This window comes from Lactuca virosa, chromosome 5 (assembly GCF_052849685.1).
Source record: "Lactuca virosa cultivar CGN04683 chromosome 5, Lactuca_virosa_CGN04683_v6, whole genome shotgun sequence".
NCBI lineage: Eukaryota > Viridiplantae > Streptophyta > Magnoliopsida > Asterales > Asteraceae > Lactuca > Lactuca virosa.
Genome location: NC_136430.1, coordinates 269,197,565 through 269,216,717, shown reverse-complemented (window position 1 = coordinate 269,216,717; position 19,153 = coordinate 269,197,565). Strand labels below are relative to the sequence as shown.

General features: G+C 36.5%; 1 protein-coding gene across 1 annotated transcript; it reads left to right on the top strand.

Moving 5' to 3' along the window:
- Positions 1-11,417: 11,417 nt before the first annotated feature.
- On the top strand, positions 11,418-15,385 carry LOC145116132 (diacylglycerol kinase 4-like). The gene is made up of 12 exons (XM_079052487.1): positions 11,418-12,038; positions 12,824-12,946; positions 13,036-13,173; positions 13,264-13,349; positions 13,539-13,626; positions 13,714-13,789; positions 14,085-14,167; positions 14,336-14,406; positions 14,564-14,641; positions 14,761-14,848; positions 14,934-15,050; positions 15,131-15,385. The coding sequence occupies exons 1-12, from the start codon at positions 11,676-11,678 to the stop codon at positions 15,299-15,301; spliced, it is 1,482 nt and encodes a 493-aa protein (XP_078908613.1). The 5' UTR covers positions 11,418-11,675; the 3' UTR covers positions 15,302-15,385.
- The last annotated feature ends 3,768 nt before the right edge of the window (positions 15,386-19,153 follow it).

Here is a 19,153-nt window from a genome sequence, read left to right as displayed (position 1 = left end):
GATTATTCCCATGGTCTCCCACTCACACCTCCCATCCACTTTCCTTTCCTTTTTCTCCCAACACATTATTCTCTTCACCACTTAAATCTTCTCTATTCTTGCTCTCACTCTCAATCTCGAAATTTCCTCCAAGAATACCCATATTCCATCCAAGAACAATCTATTATACTCAAATCTTCATCCCTCTTGAAGCATTCATCAAGGTATGTTGTTAAAAGTTTCAAATTCCTACAAGAAACAAATTAAATCCACCAAAATATCTAAAACTCATTTTTTTCATAAACCTGATTTTTCTCAGAATATCATCAATAAAATAAGAAGTTCTGGAAATTTTCAGAAAATAACTTATTTTTATTGAATTATCATAATTATTTCAATAAAGTAGGGCAATAATTCACATAAAATACTTGTTGCATTCAATAAATTCTGAGAAAATTCTGGGATGACTTGTATACTGATTAAACATGATATATGAAGTTTCATGCATTTATATTACTGTTTACTATTATTTATGATTTTATTGATTAATTAGTAATGAAATATATAAAAAACTACTTCCCATAGTCACAAATATCTGAAACTTATACACTGGGCTCTACATCATGTTATAAAACTATGGTTAATTTTACAGATCTTTTGAGAATCATTTACTATTTTTCCCGAATTTTGTGTTGTTTAATCATTAAAATATTAAATAAATACTAAAACAGTTCAGAAAAATATACAAATTTTACAGTAATTCATATTGTATGAAATAATGATTTCCTAATAATTTCATAATTTTTCAATACTATTTACTATTTAAAACTATTTTCCTAAGTATTTAAGCATGTAAAAATGCATTTTAATGATTATTTCATATAAATAATTGTTAAAATCTGTAAATAATTATAATTGGGCAAGTTATTATTTTAATAAGAAATTATTAAAATCTGGCCTAAATTGAAAATATAAATTAATTATGCAAAGTAAGTAATTCAATTTAAAATTCATTTAACAAATAAATACCTTAATATTATAATCAAAATGAATTATTGTTAATTCATCTAATATAAGAATACGTGTCTAATTATTTGTATTAATACTCCATTCTTGTTTAGCAGTTCCTAAACCAAAACTATTAATTATATTAGGTTCTACGCCATTTTGACTCGAATCGTCTATCGTACGACACACGCATTTCGTTTTGGGACTAAAGTGAGTAATCTACCCCATATTTTATAATTTTCAATACTTTTGGGGTGTATCATGTGGTTCTAATATGTTCCAACTTCATTTTATTGTTTTATCACAATTGAGACATTGTTGGGACATTTATACGTGACTCATTAATTGTATAACTATTGTTTGTTTACGCTACATGTACTTGTAGTGCATTATCATTTTTAGTCTAATCTCCATGACTATGCCCCTATTCTTGAGGTACGTTATGGACAATAATAGCACTATTGGGTTGACCACCCCGCCTTGGGACGCTAAGGTGATTGATCACACGTGGTTGAGTGTGTATGATGATTAGATGCTCCATCCTATATATATTTATATATATACATATGTGTATATATATAGGGTGAGGACTTATTGTTGTTGTTATCAATTGTTAATCAATTTTTGATTTATAAACCGTTATCTCAAGTATAATTGTTTGGCGACTTCAAAAGAAAACATATTTCAAATTATAAATGTTTCAACTTCACAATTTTCTCTACTAAAATTTGATTACTCACCAACTCTCGTAGTTGACCTGTTTTTACCCATGATGCAGATTTGAAGAATGAAGAATGATGAAAAATAGGTTATGCCTTAGAAATCCACAAGACAATTTAAATTTGATGTAATAAATGTGGTTTACATTTGTATTTGTACTTGTATGTTGTGGATCTTGTTTGCATACTTAGTACTTAATTGAATCTAATCACATTATAACCTAGTTGTCATGAGACTTTGAACAATATATCACGCCTTGATCGATTCCGACAAGGATCGGGGTGTGACAGATTGGTATCATAGCCCTTGACTATAGGGAATTAGGTTAATTGCCTTGACCTAGTCTATAGCCTCTAGGGTCCTCTCGTATGCTAGTTTATAAAATGCACACACAACTGTATGCAATTCGCACTTAGAAAATCCTAGGAATACCTTTGTGTGTTAATTGCTCTCTTAAGTGCATACGTATTACTCCTGACACTTATATGTGTGCATACACTTGTGAATATTCTCCACTTTCTCTGAAAATCACACACATACTCAAGTTGTTTAACAAAATGTATATACATATATGTATTCCTTAGAGCTCATAGGAAATTCAAAGTCATCCACTCTAGTTGGGTAGGATCATAGTAATGGACGCGTAGTAACTGGAAGGGGGAGGTGCCGGTAGCCCGAAAGTCCTGACTAGGTAAGCATTCGTATACATCCCAATCAACCGAGGGACCAGTTTGCTTATCTGGGGACCAAAGGCGAGAGTTCCCAAACCTATAGGCCAAAGCGCGTCATTCACATTACTTTTGAGCCATCAAAATACCCGACCTTATCAAACGTATCCGAAAGGATACACTCCAAAATGGCCAACTCATGGACTATTAAGTTCCCTAATGGGCCTAGAAGTGGGAAATAAATGTGAAAACTTAGTTTTGTGGGGGCCCACGCAAGTGCTACATGTTTCACATTTAGTAACCATGGAAAGCCCAAAAGGTGCCCAACACTCCTAACCATGGCCCAACAAGTGTTTTACAATTATTTTACCCAACAATGTCTAAAAACTTTATTTCCATAATCAATTTACAAATAACTCACAAGTCCATATGCGTGTTTCTCGTAGATGGCATTACGACCCCCATACGCTGCTCGCAACAACAGAAGGCTAGCTGCCCTGGTCGCCAAGGAGGTAGCAAACGTCATCCCAACAATTGCAACCCAACTTCATTCTCTTCAGCCACAAGCTCCAGCAACAACTCCTCGTTGCTCGTTTAAGCACTTTCGTAACTGCAATCCGCCTTACTTCAAAGGCACCGATGGTGCCACCGCACTCCTCACATGGATTGAAGAAATGGAGAGTACTTTCATCCATAGCGAGTGTCCTGAGGACCTGATGGTCCGTCATGCTACAGGGTGCCTCCTAGGTCATGCTCTCACATGGTGGAACCTAGAAAAACGGGCAAAGGGAGAGGCTGTTGCCTTGGGAATGGCTTGGTCAAAACTAAAAGAACGCATGATGGAGAAGTTCTGCCCTGACAGCGAATTGCAAACTCTCGAGGATGAATTCTGGAATCTGAAACAGGAGGGAGGCGACAACGCGACCTACACCAATAGATTCCATGATCTCTCGAGACTCCTACCTCACATGGTTCAACCTACGAAAACTGCAATACGCTGCTACATCAAAGGGTTACCACGCCAGATCCGTGATTCGGTGACCAGCAGCAGGCCATCTACCCTAGAATCCGCCATTGAATTAGCAGGTCAACTCAACGAGGACAATGTGAACGATGGTGTCCTCCCACGCAAGGGTTCAAAGATGTCAACTGAAAAGTCGACCCCTGAGACCCCCCAAATTGTCAAGTTCGAGTCCTCCCACCGACATGACAAAAAGAAGCGGAAAAGTCATCACCACAACCATGCTGTTATTACCCCTGCTACTCCTATCACCCAAGTCACCCCACCAGCCCAACCAAATAAAAATCCGTATACCGGACCTCACCCCCTCTGTAACCACTGTAACTATCACCATATGACCACTAGCCCGTGTCGCCTCTGTACGAATTGTGGTCGCTATGGCCACTTGGCGGACACATGTCGTGCACCAAAAACTCAGCGACCACTCTATCTACCCTCAAATCAGCAAACACAAACCCGGTATCCAACTGGAACATGCTTCAACTGTGGTGACCCCACCCATTTCAAAAACGCGTGTCCTAGGTTAGTCAATATCATCAACACCCAAGCCCAGGCAAATCCAACAATGCAGGTTCCAGCTCCCAAAGGCCGAGCCTTTGTCATTACCGCAACCCAAGCAAAGACCGATAACAAGGTCGTAAATGGTACGTTTCTCATAAATAATTGCTACGCATCAGTACTTTTTGATTCAGGTGCCGATAAAAGTTTTGTGTCTTTGGAATTTGAGCCCATACTTCACACACCTCGCACGATTCTTAATGAGTACTTTACCGTAGAAGTCGCCGATGGAAAATACGTTTCACTCAATGCAGTCATCCAAGATTGCACTTTCGATTTTTCTGGTCATAAATTTTCTGTCAATTTAGTTCCTATGGAACTTGGTAGCTTCGACATCATCGTAGGAATGGATTGGCTATCCCAAAACCATGCTGAAATAGTATGTTACAATAAGTTCATTCGTATTCCTCTCGCCGACGGTCAAAGTCTTCGTATTTATGGCGAGACTCATTCGAAAAAGCTTAGTCTTATGTCATGTACTCAAGCTCGATCATATCTACGAAAAGAATACATGGCTTTCTTAGCCCATGTGGTGGAAACAAATGTCAAAGAAAAGAAGATTGAAGATATTCCGATAGTACGAGACTTTCCCGACATCTTTCCCGATGACGTATCTGGACTCCCTCTAGTACGTGAGCTAGAGTTCCGCATCGATCTTGTTCCTGAGGCTACTCCCATAGCCAAGTCTCCATATCGGTTGGCTCCAACCGAGATGCAAGAATTGGCAAGTCAGCTCCAAGAACTAACCGATAAGCGATTTATCCGCCCTAGTACTTCACCCTGGGGAGCCCCGGTTCTCTTCATCAAAAAGAAAGATGGTTCGTTTCGTATGTGTATCGATTATCGGGAGTTAAATAAATTAACCATCAAGAACCGATATCCGTTACCTCGGATCGACGACCTTTTTGATCAGCTTCAAGGAGCTTCATGCTTCTCAAAAATTGACCTTCGCTCGGGTTATCACCAACTTCGAGTACGGGAAGAAGACATCCCCAAAACCGCTTTCCGAACCCGCTATGGTCATTACGAGTTCACCGTTATGCCTTTCGGCCTAACAAATGCCCCTGCCGTATTCATGGACTTGATGAATCGGGTATTTAAACCTTATCTCGACCGTTTTGTTATCGTCTTTATTGATGACATCCTCATTTACTCCAAGACAAGGGAAGAGCATGAAAGACACCTTCGCCTAACTCTCCAAACGTTGCAAGGAAATCGGCTCTACGCCAAATTTTCGAAATGCGAGTTTTGGTTAAATGAGGTACAATTCCTTGGTCATATTGTAAGTGACAAGGGTATTTTAGTCGATCCCGCAAAAGTTGAAGCAGTCCAAAATTGGAAAGCCCCCCGTACCCCCAAGGAAATTCGGTCCTTCCTTGGTTTAGCCGGCTATTACCGGCGTTTCATTTCAAATTTCTCAAAGATTGCTTTACCGCTTACTTCTCTCACTTGCAAGGGTACACCATTTGATTGGGGACCCAAGCAGGAATACGCTTTCCAAACCCTTAAACAAAGTTTGTGTGACGCTCCGATTCTTACACTCCCTGAAGGATCCGAAGATTTCATGGTATTCTGCGATGCCTCCAATCTCGGTCTAGGTTGTGTTTTGATGCAAAGGGGAAAGGTTATAGCTTACGCATCACGACAACTCAAAATCCACGAAAGGAATTATACGACTCATGATTTGGAGCTCGGTGCCGTGATTTTCGCTCTTAAAATTTGGAGGCATTACCTTTACGGCACTAAATGCGTAATTTTCACCGACCACAAGAGCTTGCAACATATTCTTAATCAAAAGGAACTCAATATGAGGCAAAGACGATGGGTCGAACTCCTAAATGATTACGAGTGTGAAATACGCTATCATCCGGGCAAGGCAAACATCGTAGCCGACGCGTTAAGCCGAAAAGAACATGCCCATGCATTTCATCTAATATGTTCTCCTATCTTGTCCAATCTCAGCGACCGAATTCGAGGAGCCCAACACTCGGCAATCACCGAAAATGACATGCCCACGGGAATTGATGGGGAGTTAGAAACCAAATCTGATGGTATTTTCTATTATCAAGATCGCATCTGGATCCCAGATCGTAACAATCTTCGCATATTCCTGATGGAAGAAATCCATAAAACCCGATATTCCATTCATCCGGGCACTGACAAGATGTATCATGGCCTGAGAACCAATTATTGGTGGTCGGGAATGAAAAAGGATATTGCTTTATTCGTGGCCAAATGTCTTACATGTTCCAGGGTCAAAGTAGAACATCAACGACCCTCTGGACTATTGGTCCAACCAGAAATCCCCAGGTGGAAATGGGAAGCGATCGCCATAGATTTCGTAACCAAACTTCCCCGTACCACAAAAGGACACGACAGCATTTGGATAATCATTGACCGTTTGACCAAATCCGCTCATTTCCTTCCCATCCGGGAAAATTTCAAAGTCGAAAAACTTGCTCGGATTTACATCAACGAGATAGTTAGTCGGCATGGCATTCCTCTCAGCATCATTTCAGATCGTGATGGGAGATTTCTCTCTCGGTTTTGGCAATCACTTCAAACAGCCATGGGAACCCGCCTCGATCTCAGTACCGCCTATCATCCTCAGACCGATGGTCAATCTGAGAGGACAATTCAAACACTCGAAGATATGTTGAGGGCGTGTGTCTTGGATTTCGGAGGAAACTGGGACTCTCATTTACCGTTGGTGGAATTCTCCTATAATAACAGTTATCATTCTAGCATCAAGATGCCACCATTTGAGGCATTGTATGGCCGTAAATGCCGATCTTCTATTTGCTGGCATGAAATCGGTGAGTCCCACGTGATTCGCGCAACAGTGGATTCTCCAATCGTTGGTCCTGAGCTTATCCAGGAAACAACCGACAAAATCACTCAGATTCGCGATAACCTTCTCGCATCTCGTAGCCGACAAAAGAGTTATGCCGACAAGCGACGCAAACCGCTTGAATTTACCGTAGGTGACATGGTCATGTTAAAAGTGTCCCCATGGAAAGGTGTGGTTCGATTTGGACGCAAGGGTAAATTGGCACCACGCTACGTAGGCCCGTTTAAGATCATAAAAAGGATCGGACCAGTAGCCTACGAGTTGGATCTACCAACAGAGCTTAAGAAAGTTCACCCAGTATTTCATATAGCCAACCTCAAGAAGTGTTTAGCAGACGAGAACCTTCATGTTCCTCTCGAGGATATCCAAATCGACGAGACAATGCAATTTACCGAGAAACCCTTGGAAATTGTCGACCGAAAGGAAAAGCAACTCAAAAGAAGTCGCATTCCCCTGGTTAAGGTCAGGTGGCAGTCGGCACGTGAACCTGAGTATACATGGGAGCGTGAGGATCATATGCGTACCAAATACCCACAACTTTTCTCTTAAGGTACTCTCTTCTTAAATTTCGGGACGAAATTTCCTAAAGTAGGGGAGACTGTGATATCCGCCTAAAATGGATTCGGGTCAACCCAACCCAATTGGAAATTTAATAAACCCTACTCAAGATTACTTGACGCTAATAGGATCAAAACCCATACAATACGATATAACTTGACGTTAATAGCAACATAGTATTGTACAACGTTATAACTATAATCAAAGTAACTTATGATACCATATTAAAATCAAATCAAAGTATAATGCTCTAATTAAATTAAAAGAATCAAACTTGAATTTTCTAATTAAACTTCAAATCAAAGTAGATTGTTATAATCAAATAATAACCTATCTTTTATAAAACTCCATTTTTATAAACTTTACATTAAATTTTATAAAACTCTATTTTTTATAAACTTTACTTTAAATTTTATAAAACTCATATATTAATTATGTAAAAGATGCTTGTGTTAGTGGGAAATTATGAAGACCACCAAAAGCAAAAAGATTATTCCCATGGTCTCCCACTCACACCTCCCATCCACTTTCCTTTCCTTTTTCTCCCAACACATTATTCTCTTCACCACTTAAATCTTCTCTATTCTTGCTCTCACTCTCAATCTCGAAATTTCCTCCAAGAATACCCATATTCCATCCAAGAACAATCTATTATACTCAAATCTTCATCCCTCTTGAAGCATTCATCAAGGTATGTTGTTAAAAGTTTCAAATTCCTACAAGAAACAAATTAAATCCACCAAAATATCTAAAACTCATTTTTTTCATAAACCTGATTTTTCTCAGAATATCATCAATAAAATAAGAAGTTCTGGAAATTTTCAGAAAATAACTTATTTTTATTGAATTATCATAATTATTTCAATAAAGTAGGGCAATAATTCACATAAAATACTTGTTGCATTCAATAAATTCTGAGAAAATTCTGGGATGACTTGTATACTGATTAAACATGATATATGAAGTTTCATGCATTTATATTACTGTTTACTATTATTTATGATTTTATTGATTAATTAGTAATGAAATATATAAAAAACTACTTCCCATAGTCACAAATATCTGAAACTTATACACTGGGCTCTACATCATGTTATAAAACTATGGTTAATTTTACAGATCTTTTGAGAATCATTTACTATTTTTCCCGAATTTTGTGTTGTTTAATCATTAAAATATTAAATAAATACTAAAACAGTTCAGAAAAATATACAAATTTTACAGTAATTCATATTGTATGAAATAATGATTTCCTAATAATTTCATAATTTTTCAATACTATTTACTATTTAAAACTATTTTCCTAAGTATTTAAGCATGTAAAAATGCATTTTAATGATTATTTCATATAAATAATTGTTAAAATCTGTAAATAATTATAATTGGGCAAGTTATTATTTTAATAAGAAATTATTAAAATCTGGCCTAAATTGAAAATATAAATTAATTATGCAAAGTAAGTAATTCAATTTAAAATTCATTTAACAAATAAATACCTTAATATTATAATCAAAATGAATTATTGTTAATTCATCTAATATAAGAATACGTGTCTAATTATTTGTATTAATACTCCATTCTTGTTTAGCAGTTCCTAAACCAAAACTATTAATTATATTAGGTTCTACGCCATTTTGACTCGAATCGTCTATCGTACGACACACGCATTTCGTTTTGGGACTAAAGTGAGTAATCTACCCCATATTTTATAATTTTCAATACTTTTGGGGTGTATCATGTGGTTCTAATATGTTCCAACTTCATTTTATTGTTTTATCACAATTGAGACATTGTTGGGACATTTATACGTGACTTATTAATTGTATAACTATTGTTTGTTTACGCTACATGTACTTGTAGTGCATTATCATTTTTAGTCTAATCTCCATGACTATGCCCCTATTCTTGAGGTACGTTATGGACAATAATAGCGCTATTGGGTTGACCACCCCGCCTTGGGACGCTAAGGTGATTGATCACACGTGGTTGAGTGTGTATGATGATTAGATGCTCCATCCTATATATATTTATATATATATATACATATGTGTATATATAGGGTGAGGACTTATTGTTGTTGTTATCAATTGTTAATCAATTTTTGATTTATAAACCGTTATCTCAAGTACAATTGTTTGGCGACTTCAAAAGAAAACATATTTCAAATTATAAATGTTTCAACTTCACAATTTTCTCTACTAAAATTTGATTACTCACCAACTCTCGTAGCTGACCTGTTTTTACCCATGATGCAGATTTGAAGAATGAAGAATGATGAAAAATAGGTTATGCCTTAGAAATCCACAAGACAATTTAAATTTGATGTAATAAATGTGGTTTACATTTGTATTTGTACTTGTATGTTGTGGATCTTGTTTGCATACTTAGTACTTAATTGAATCTAATCACATTATAACCTAGTTGTCATGAGACTTTGAACAATATATCACGCCTTGATCGATTCCGACAAGGATCAGGGTGTGACAGTCCATGTGCTTTCAAAACTTTTGACGATTGGTCCTTACTGCTAACTCCGTTAAGTTTTGTCCGTTAACTGAAGGACATTTTCGTCATGTCACTACCACAGGGACCATTTATGATGTTTTTTCTTGTATTTTTTTTTTAAAAAAGAAAAGTTAAATACAATTAAATATATAAAAGGTCTCTCTCTCTCTCTCTCTCTCTCTCTCTCTCTCTCTAAATCCCAAAATCAAAACCTGCAACTAGTTAATACCACAACTAAAAGTGAATGTGCGAGAAATTGAAAGGAAAAGAAATCACCATCGTCGACCCTAAATGGAAACTTGGAAGAATGTGGGTTATGTTGATGTAATAGCTGAACTTCACCGTCATCGGCCATAAATTGCAACTTAGATGAACGTGTGGGAAAAATCAAAATGAAAATAAACCAGATTACAGGTGCCTTGGTTGCAATATAACCCTGTCCCTCCTTATTTGTTTGGATTAAAAACCTTCAATTAAGTTGCAGGTTATCTCAGGCATTTCATCGAGCACTTCCAGTGCATTGTGAAAGGGTATTTCGGAGGCGAGACCTAGCACCCTCCTTTCTCTTTTGAATCTCTGTTATTGACTCCGATGGTTGCTCCGACTGGTGACCAACTGACGATGTCAACTTCCTTCCTTCTGACTTTTTTTTCTTCTTCCTTCTCGGTCTTTCTTCACCACACATACACACTCTCAACAGGCCTTAGTGGCACTATAACTCACCCTCAATGCTCATCTGTAAACCGTGTGGGTTGAACTGGAACGTTTCAACTGATGTTTGATCTGTAATCCCACTGGAAAAAGAGCTGAAACAACTACACAGTACAAACACTTCATCTTAGCCTATGGATCGTAACTTCTTCTTTTCGATTCTCTCGGTATTGAGGCTCAAAGGGGGTGGGGAGCAGCTCGTAACGGACAGAAAATAGTTTATTTAGCGTAGGGATCAATTGACATTCAAAGGAATCAAATTGTAGCCTTCTAAAATGGTGAATAATGCATACAGTCGTTAAATCGATCTACTAGGAAGAAGACAGTTGGGTTTGCAATCTTAACAGATTCGGTCCTTGCAGTTTGTTCTAATGACAGATCCTACCCAAAACTGAAATATTTCTTCAAAACTGATTTCTAGAAAACATCATAAATGGTCCCTGTGGTAGTGAAATGACGAAAATGCCCTTCAGTTAACAGACAAAACTTAACGGAGTTAGCAATAATAACCAATCGTCAAAAGTTTTGAAAGCACAGGGACCATCTATGACGTTTTTAAACCACGGTGACTAAATTTCAGATTTTGAGAAACCACATGGACCATTTATGATGTTTTTTCTATCAGGTATAAAACATGTGAATTATATATATTTTTTAAATCAAAACTAATTCATTAAACAAGAAAAACATATTGCAATTTTTGTTTGTCGTTTACTATTATCAAAACCCTAGAATACCCTCGCAATATCCCCGAATTAAAAAAACTTGACCAATATCTAAATTCTAAAACAAAAGCACCTGCCAAATAATCCAGCGACACACATCATATTATGGACGTGAATCGAAAGCACTAAAAAATAATCAAAAGAAAGAACAAATTTTTAAACGGAACACCTCCGCCGGACTTCGTAAAACGACCTTCACCACCTACACGCCGGCCATATTTTCCACACAAATTCTATCTATCTAGAAACCAAACGTGGATCTCAATTTTCTACCTACTATATTCATTGTTTTCGATAATCTTGAGGTTGAAAGGTCGAAGATTTCGGGGCCTTGCATTAAAAGATCGGAGGTTTGAGTCTATTAAAAGAAAATGGCCTCATCGGGGCCGGAGCCCACGATGAATAAAAGCTCCAGTAAGTCAAAGGTGATAAAATCGATCAGGAGTTGTTCTTTGTCGGGAATGAAAGTTTCTAAAGATAAATTGAGGCAGAAGATCAGGATGCCTGAGTATTTACGTCTTGCGATCAGTGACGCCATTAAGGCTAAAAACATCAATGCCGGAAAACACCATTTCGATGCTAACAAGCTCGCTGACTTTTCCGATGATGGTGGTGATAATCCTCCCCCCGTCGCCCCTGAATCGCCTTTGGTTGTTTTTGTTAATTCCAAGAGCGGTGGCCGCCATGGCTCTGATCTTTTATCCAAGTTGCCGGATCTCATGGGCGAAGAGCAGGTATTATTTATTTCTTCTTTATCATTGTTACATTTTCATATGCATGTTTTATGTTAATTTCTATGTTGGTTAACTATTTCATTTATTCGTCTCTATATACCATAAACAATCTGTACTTTTCAGTGTACAATGTTCTTAATATCAGTTTCGGGCATTATGCCATTCAACAGTTCTTTGATCTTCAACTGAGCATTGACACATTAATTACAAAAAAAAAAGAATTGAATTCAAGAAAATGGGGTATCACTTATGAGGGTTCTAAGCAATATGTTTATGGGGACTTTTGTACTTTGTCGTGCAAAATGTCAAACAAAAGACTAAATTTAAGAACAATGATGGTTGCTTTTGCATTTACATTTCCACACTTTGTACAAAAGCCCTGGATATTTAAAAGTATAATTTTTGTCTGACATTTTTTGCAAAATTAAACAATGTTAGTGCCCAAAGAGAAACCAAATATAATGTTCAAAAGTTAAACCATTGTTAATGTTAATGGGAAGTAACATGAAACAAATAATAGACTTGAAGAAACATTTACGTCTTTTGCACAAATAAGAGATTGAAAGCAAATTTGTGTCGCATTTGAATCCACATCTCTTGATGTGATAAAAAAAATTTGCAATTTTTATCTCATAGACATTGTCATGTCCACCTAGCAAATGGGACTTAATAGATCAAGATTGCTACTTGTTTTTCGGATGCAAGATTATAATTTTCAAGATTCTTTATCTTTATACAAAATTTCAGCTACTTAAAACTAGATTTTTGTGTTTTATCGGTGATAGGTTCTTGATCTTCAAAATATAAAACCTCATGAATTTGTTCAATACGGATTGGCTTGTTTGGAAAACTTTGCATCTCTTGGAGACACTTGTGCCAAAGAAACTCGTGAAAGATTAAGGATTGTGGTACATATCATCCTCATCAACCTTTTTCCATAATCTCAACTTACATTCTATACAAATATATATGCTCGTAATATCTTATAATTTGATAGGTAGCAGGAGGTGATGGGACAGTTGGTTGGGTCCTTGGGTGCCTCGGTGAGCTTCACAAACAGGGTCGTGATCCGGTCCCACCAACAGCAATTATTCCTCTTGGCACAGGAAACGACTTGTCTAGGAGTTTTGGATGGGTAATGTTTATCATGTTCTTAATGAACTAAATCCCAATTTTTTTTAACCCTCTTTGATTTCTTGAAATGTTGTTCAACTTATATATACAGGGTGGTTCGTTTCCTTTTAAATGGAAAACAGCCATAAAGAGGACCCTTGACAGGGCCCTTCATGCTCCACTTGGCTGTCTTGATAGGTGAGTTGTAATTAATAACTTATAAAGCTTAAATATATATATTGTCCATTGATTACTTTTACCATAATCTTTAACTGATAATTGAGATGTTATTGGAGTAGTCTATAAGAGTACGTATAACTGCTTTGAGTGATCATATATACGTGGATTGATTAATGTACATTGCGTTTGATGTTGATGTCATTTCAGTTGGGAGCTTTTAATATCAATGCCGGCTGGTGAAGAATTGGAAACCCCACACGCATTGAAAAAAACTGAAGTGGTCGCTCTTGATCAGGTTCGAAATCTAGCTAGTTGTGTGTGTGTGTGTTTGTATGTATGTATCCCTTACGTAAGAGTATAACTTTCATGGGTTTGTTTCCAGGATTTAGATATTGACGGGGAATTGCCTGAGAAAGTTTCTTGCTACCAAGGAGTCTTCTACAATTATTTTAGCATAGGTATTCTTTTTGTTTTGTTTTTAGCATCGAAAAAAATCCTTCAATATCATATAGAAACCAATTATTTTAGTATTTGGACTAAAAGAGATCTAAAATGGTCAAGTATTATGCATATTTTTCATGACTGTGATAGCACGGGGGTGAATTGGGCTCTTATAAGAGCTATATTTATATATATAAAATACAAGCAAAGAATTAAGTAACTAACTGATGACGTGGTATTCTAAATAATGATGTGACATTCAGTCCCATAAGTTAAGAACTAAATCTTTTACATCTTACGTGATGCCTACAGGAATGGACGCCCAAGTGGCTTACGGTTTCCATAATCTACGGAATGAGAAACCGTATCTTGCAAAAGGTCGTATTGCAAACAAGGTTGGAATTTAAGTTGGTTTCTTATACATTTCCATCCTTCATGAAGATATTTTCATTCCTCTCATATTTTTTTGATGAAATTTGAAGGATATAAATTAGAAGTTTAAAACTTCTATATTTGAAAACTTGTATATATATTAGATTTTCGAACTATCTTTCTTGTGACAGATAATTTACTCCGGATATAGTGCCAAACAAGGATGGTTTTTCACGCCTTGTATGACCGACCCGAGCTTGAGGTAGTTTTGTAATATTAATTTAGTGATCTTACTTGATAAAATTTAAACCTAATTAAAAGACTAAAATGTGGGAACAATTGGTGAATTAAACGTTGTAAATTGTACTTTCTTTGTAAAAGAACAACTGGAAAATGCATATAGTTGCTTACTTTGGCAGGGGACTAAACAACATTTTAAGGATGCATATTAAAAGGTTAAACAGCCCAACATGGGAGCTGATTCCTCTTCCATCTAGGTAAAGTTATTTCATGGAAGCTCAAACGATCAATTATTTGAAGAAAAAAAAATGAACACCATGCACCACTTCCGATCTTTTTACTTATATATGACTTATGCGTCGACATATTTGAGCAGTATTAGGTCCATAGTCGCTTTGAATCTTCATAGCTATGCAAGTGGAAGGAATCCATGGGGTAACTTGAAGCCCGAGTATCTAGAAAAGGTAAATTCGTTGTTACTTCCCTAAATTTTAGCAATAGAAATAATGAGGGAACCTCATTTAGTGTTTGCATCTTTTTTGAATACAGAAAGGTTTTGTGGAGGCTAATTCAGACGATGGTCTATTGGAAATTTTCGGATTTAAACAAGGATGGCATGCATCATTCGTTATGGTCGACTTAATATCAGCAAAACACATTGCACAGGTAAAAAAACCGTTTTTCTAATCAAGAAACATTAGGGCGATCTTTTCTTTCATGGTTTCCACCTGCAACTTTTTGCTCAGGCAGCAGCAATTAGATTTGAGATAAGAGGTGGAATGTGGGAAGAAGGTTTCATGCAGATGGATGGTGAACCATGGAAACAACCCATGGACACTGATTATTCAACATTTGTGGACATAAAAAGGGTTCCATTTCAGTCTATCATGATTAAAGGGGAGAATACTCGTTCTTGAGGCTCCGTTTGTTATGTAAAATAGGATAGGAAAATTTTATGTTGTACTATGTTCTAGAGTTTGAAACCAAGGCCATGGGACAAAAACTGCATTTTTTGTTCTAATCAAAAGGTTGGAACAAGATATGATACGGACTTGTTTTTGATATGTAACAAAGGGATGGATGTCCTCCTCATAATTCAAAAAAATAATAATGTTTGAGCTTTAATTAGTTTCAAACATAAATGACGACTAAATATGTGAAAGTTATTTCCCTAAAGATTGAAAGATGGTCATAGTAGCAAGCTCCTTTTCTTCTTTATCAAAACAAATATAATTTAATTTATAGTTTTTAAACATTAGAAATAAAGTTAATAAAAATTAGTATGTATAACTAAAATTATGTAAGCGACATGTATCTTGTATAAAACACAGTTAAAACGGTGAATTTTTGTTTTAATTTGAACAATACAAAAAATAACGTACGTTTCAGGTTTTAATATTTTTATAAACTACCTAAAATCTATAACATGGATACCAGAAGGTGTGAAAGTTTGGATTGAAGAAAACATATCCGCAACAAAAGGCTTTGATATTTTGACTCTTAGAGGATACGTTGTGGGCACATCTCGTGCTCGTTGTGGCTGAGGTGGACGATAAAAAAAAGGCGTTGCATCTCGTTGTACACCGCCCCCTTATCTCATTGCTTCTCGTCGAGGGGGCATATCGTTGTCGTTACAACCTACACCAACGAGTAAAAATTTGAATGTTGCCCCTCTTTTCTAGCCGTTGTCAACGGTCAAAACAATAAAAAAAAATTTAACTTTTTTACCTTTTATATAAATACTACCTCGATTTAACCAAAATTTTCACATCTTTCTCTCATTTCTTTCTATATTTTATAAACTTTCTCTCAACAAAAAAAAATGGATCAAAACCCAAACATCCCTCAATCGTCAAACTCAAACACACAACCAAATCAAAATTCGCCTATTGGATTTGCGGGTTACGAAAGTTATTTCAACCTTTTGTTGTCTCAAGCATCACCACAAATCCCGTACCAAGGAGCCGCTTTTAGTCCCGCTTCACCACCTATACAATTTCCTAGCTCACCATACGTTCAACAAAACCATTTTGGGCAAAACCCAAATTTACAACAAAATATTTTCACGACTTTCGCTTCGATGCCAACAACACAACCACCACCTCCAACACAACAAACGGTTGAAGTAGAAGCGGGAGGTAGTAGGAGAGGAAAATCGAAAGGGAGAGGGAAAAGAAAAGGGAAGGAAAAAACGGTCCCGATTGAACAGGAAAGCGGGGAAGTTCCACAATGGTGGACACCGGAGGAGGAGTGCGCGTTGACAGCGGCATGGTGTACTACTTCAAAAGACGGCAATCGGGGGAACGGTATGAAGAAAGGTGCTTATTGGGGGCGGTGCTCGAAAAATTTCACCTTTGATGAATAAACAACCATATCGCAACAACAACATGCTAATTAGCAATTTGAGTATGATAACTAAGCGGTGCACAAAATTCAACGGCATTTACAACCGGATTCAAGCGCAACAACAAAGCGGAACAAACGACTTCGATTTGTTCAAATCTGCAAAAGAACAATATCGGGTCGAAATGGGACACGTATTCGAGTTTGAGAAATGTTGGTAGTTATTGCAAGCGGATCCAAGGTGGACTCAAAATCCTCCATCATCGGAGCTTCATTCCAAAAGGTCGCGAAACTCGAGCTTGGTCGACGTATCGGACGCACGGACTCACATCGCCCTAAACGCCGACACCGATGACATCCCGGATGTTATCGAGGAGATATCACCACCACGACAACCGGTCGGACGTGACAAAGCGAAGCGAGCTGCAAGGCATGCGGAGGAGGTTGAGGGGAGAGCGAAAGATGCAGCGGATATCAACGCGAAATTCGATTAGCACAATAAGATACAAAGTGTCACAACTAGCATTTTAGCTAGGAAATTCTATTCTCATGTAAACATTCAACTATTGTAAGATATGTACTCTAAGTGATAATCATACTCTGTGCTCAATCAAGAACTATCTATTGAATCCAAACTCTTGAATTAAGTTCAAAACCTAATACAACACATCTCATATGGTTTGAAAACCCTAGAAATTCTAGCCTAAGTTAATATGGACTAGGATCCTCTTATTGGGCCTAATGGACCAATAAACTTTTCAATTTGACTATTTGGGTCAAGGAACCCTAATTGGGCTCTAATTGGACACACATTCATAAGATTTTAGCATTTGGGCCATGTGAGCCTAGAATAATGCATCTTATATCTAATGGGCCTTGTTGGGCCATAAATGATTTCATTTGCCCTAATGGGCCGTGAACCCTTGTAATTGGGCTTCATTGGGTCGTGAACCCTCATAAGGGCCCAATGGGCCGAAAAATATTATTGGGCTTCATAAAATTCGAACAAAGCCAAGAATGGGCCTAAAACTATTCTCACCTCTTTTAGCCCAAATTCTCGGCCCAATAGAAATATATATATATATATATATATATATATATATATATATATATATATATATATATATATATACACACACACACACACACACACATATATATATATATATATATATATATACACACACACACACACACATATATATATATATATATATATATATATATATATATATATATATATATATATGAGTAATAAAAAAAAAAGGGATTTTTTTTGCACTTGACACCTCACTTTTGCATGGTGGATTTCCATGCACACATCACTTCAATCCTCTCTCCTTCTCTCTTCTTCTACTCTCGACCGAACCCCTCACCCCTCACCATATCCACTCTCCTTCAAAAATCTCTCAAGAACTCTCTCAATAACTCCTCTTTCCTCCTCTAAGTTTTCGAGATTTTGTGTGTATTTTCAAGAGGTTTTTCATCAAGATCATCATCCTTGGTAAGTTCTTACTTGAATCTATGGTTTAACTTTTAGATTTCATCAAAAATATTTTCTTAACACATATAATTTCATGGTCTATACTCTTGAACTTCATAGAGTTCGAAAACCATCTCAAGGAGCTTGCTAGGGTTGGGATCTTCTCACATCTTCACCAAAAACTGAATCCAAACCTCAAAGTGAGTTCATACCTCTTGATTTTCGGTTTTTCTATGTTTTGGGGGAGGATACAAGTTGCTATGTGCTAGATCTATGTATTTGTGCATGTTTATGTGTGTTTTCTAAGTTATATGTTGTGATTATGTGAAGAACTTAATAGATCTTGACAATATTCGGAAACTACAACACTTTATACAACTTACCATAAGATAAAAGTGCTAAACAAGTTAAGAATGTTGAAAAACTAAACAAAATCTTGAAAAAGGTCCATTTTTGACAAGGAAACATAAAGATGAAGCCTTTTATGATATTCACGGTTTCTCAAGGACCAAAAGAGTCATTTTTGTATAAAAATGGGTTTTTATGACATTATGGTTTTAAAAAGGGCCAAAAGTGTTAAATTTTGTATAATGGGCCTTCACGGTTTCTTTGGGCTTAAATTTGTAAATTTATGGTTTTTATGGAAAATTGTCATTTTACACAAATTTGGGCCAAAAATGAAATTTTAGGTTTTTATGGGCTGAAATTGTCACTTTATTTGAATTTGGGCCTAAAATGTTATTTTCACAAAAATTGGGCCGAAAATGTCATTTTTATCAATAATGGGCCGAAAATGTCAATTTTCATGATATTGAGTCGAAAATGCTATTTTTAACAATAGTGGGCTAAAAAATGTCATTTTATTTGAAATAAGCCCACAAATGTAAACTTTTGGTATTAAGGGACCAAAAATGTCAATTTTATCAAAAGTATGCCTAAATTG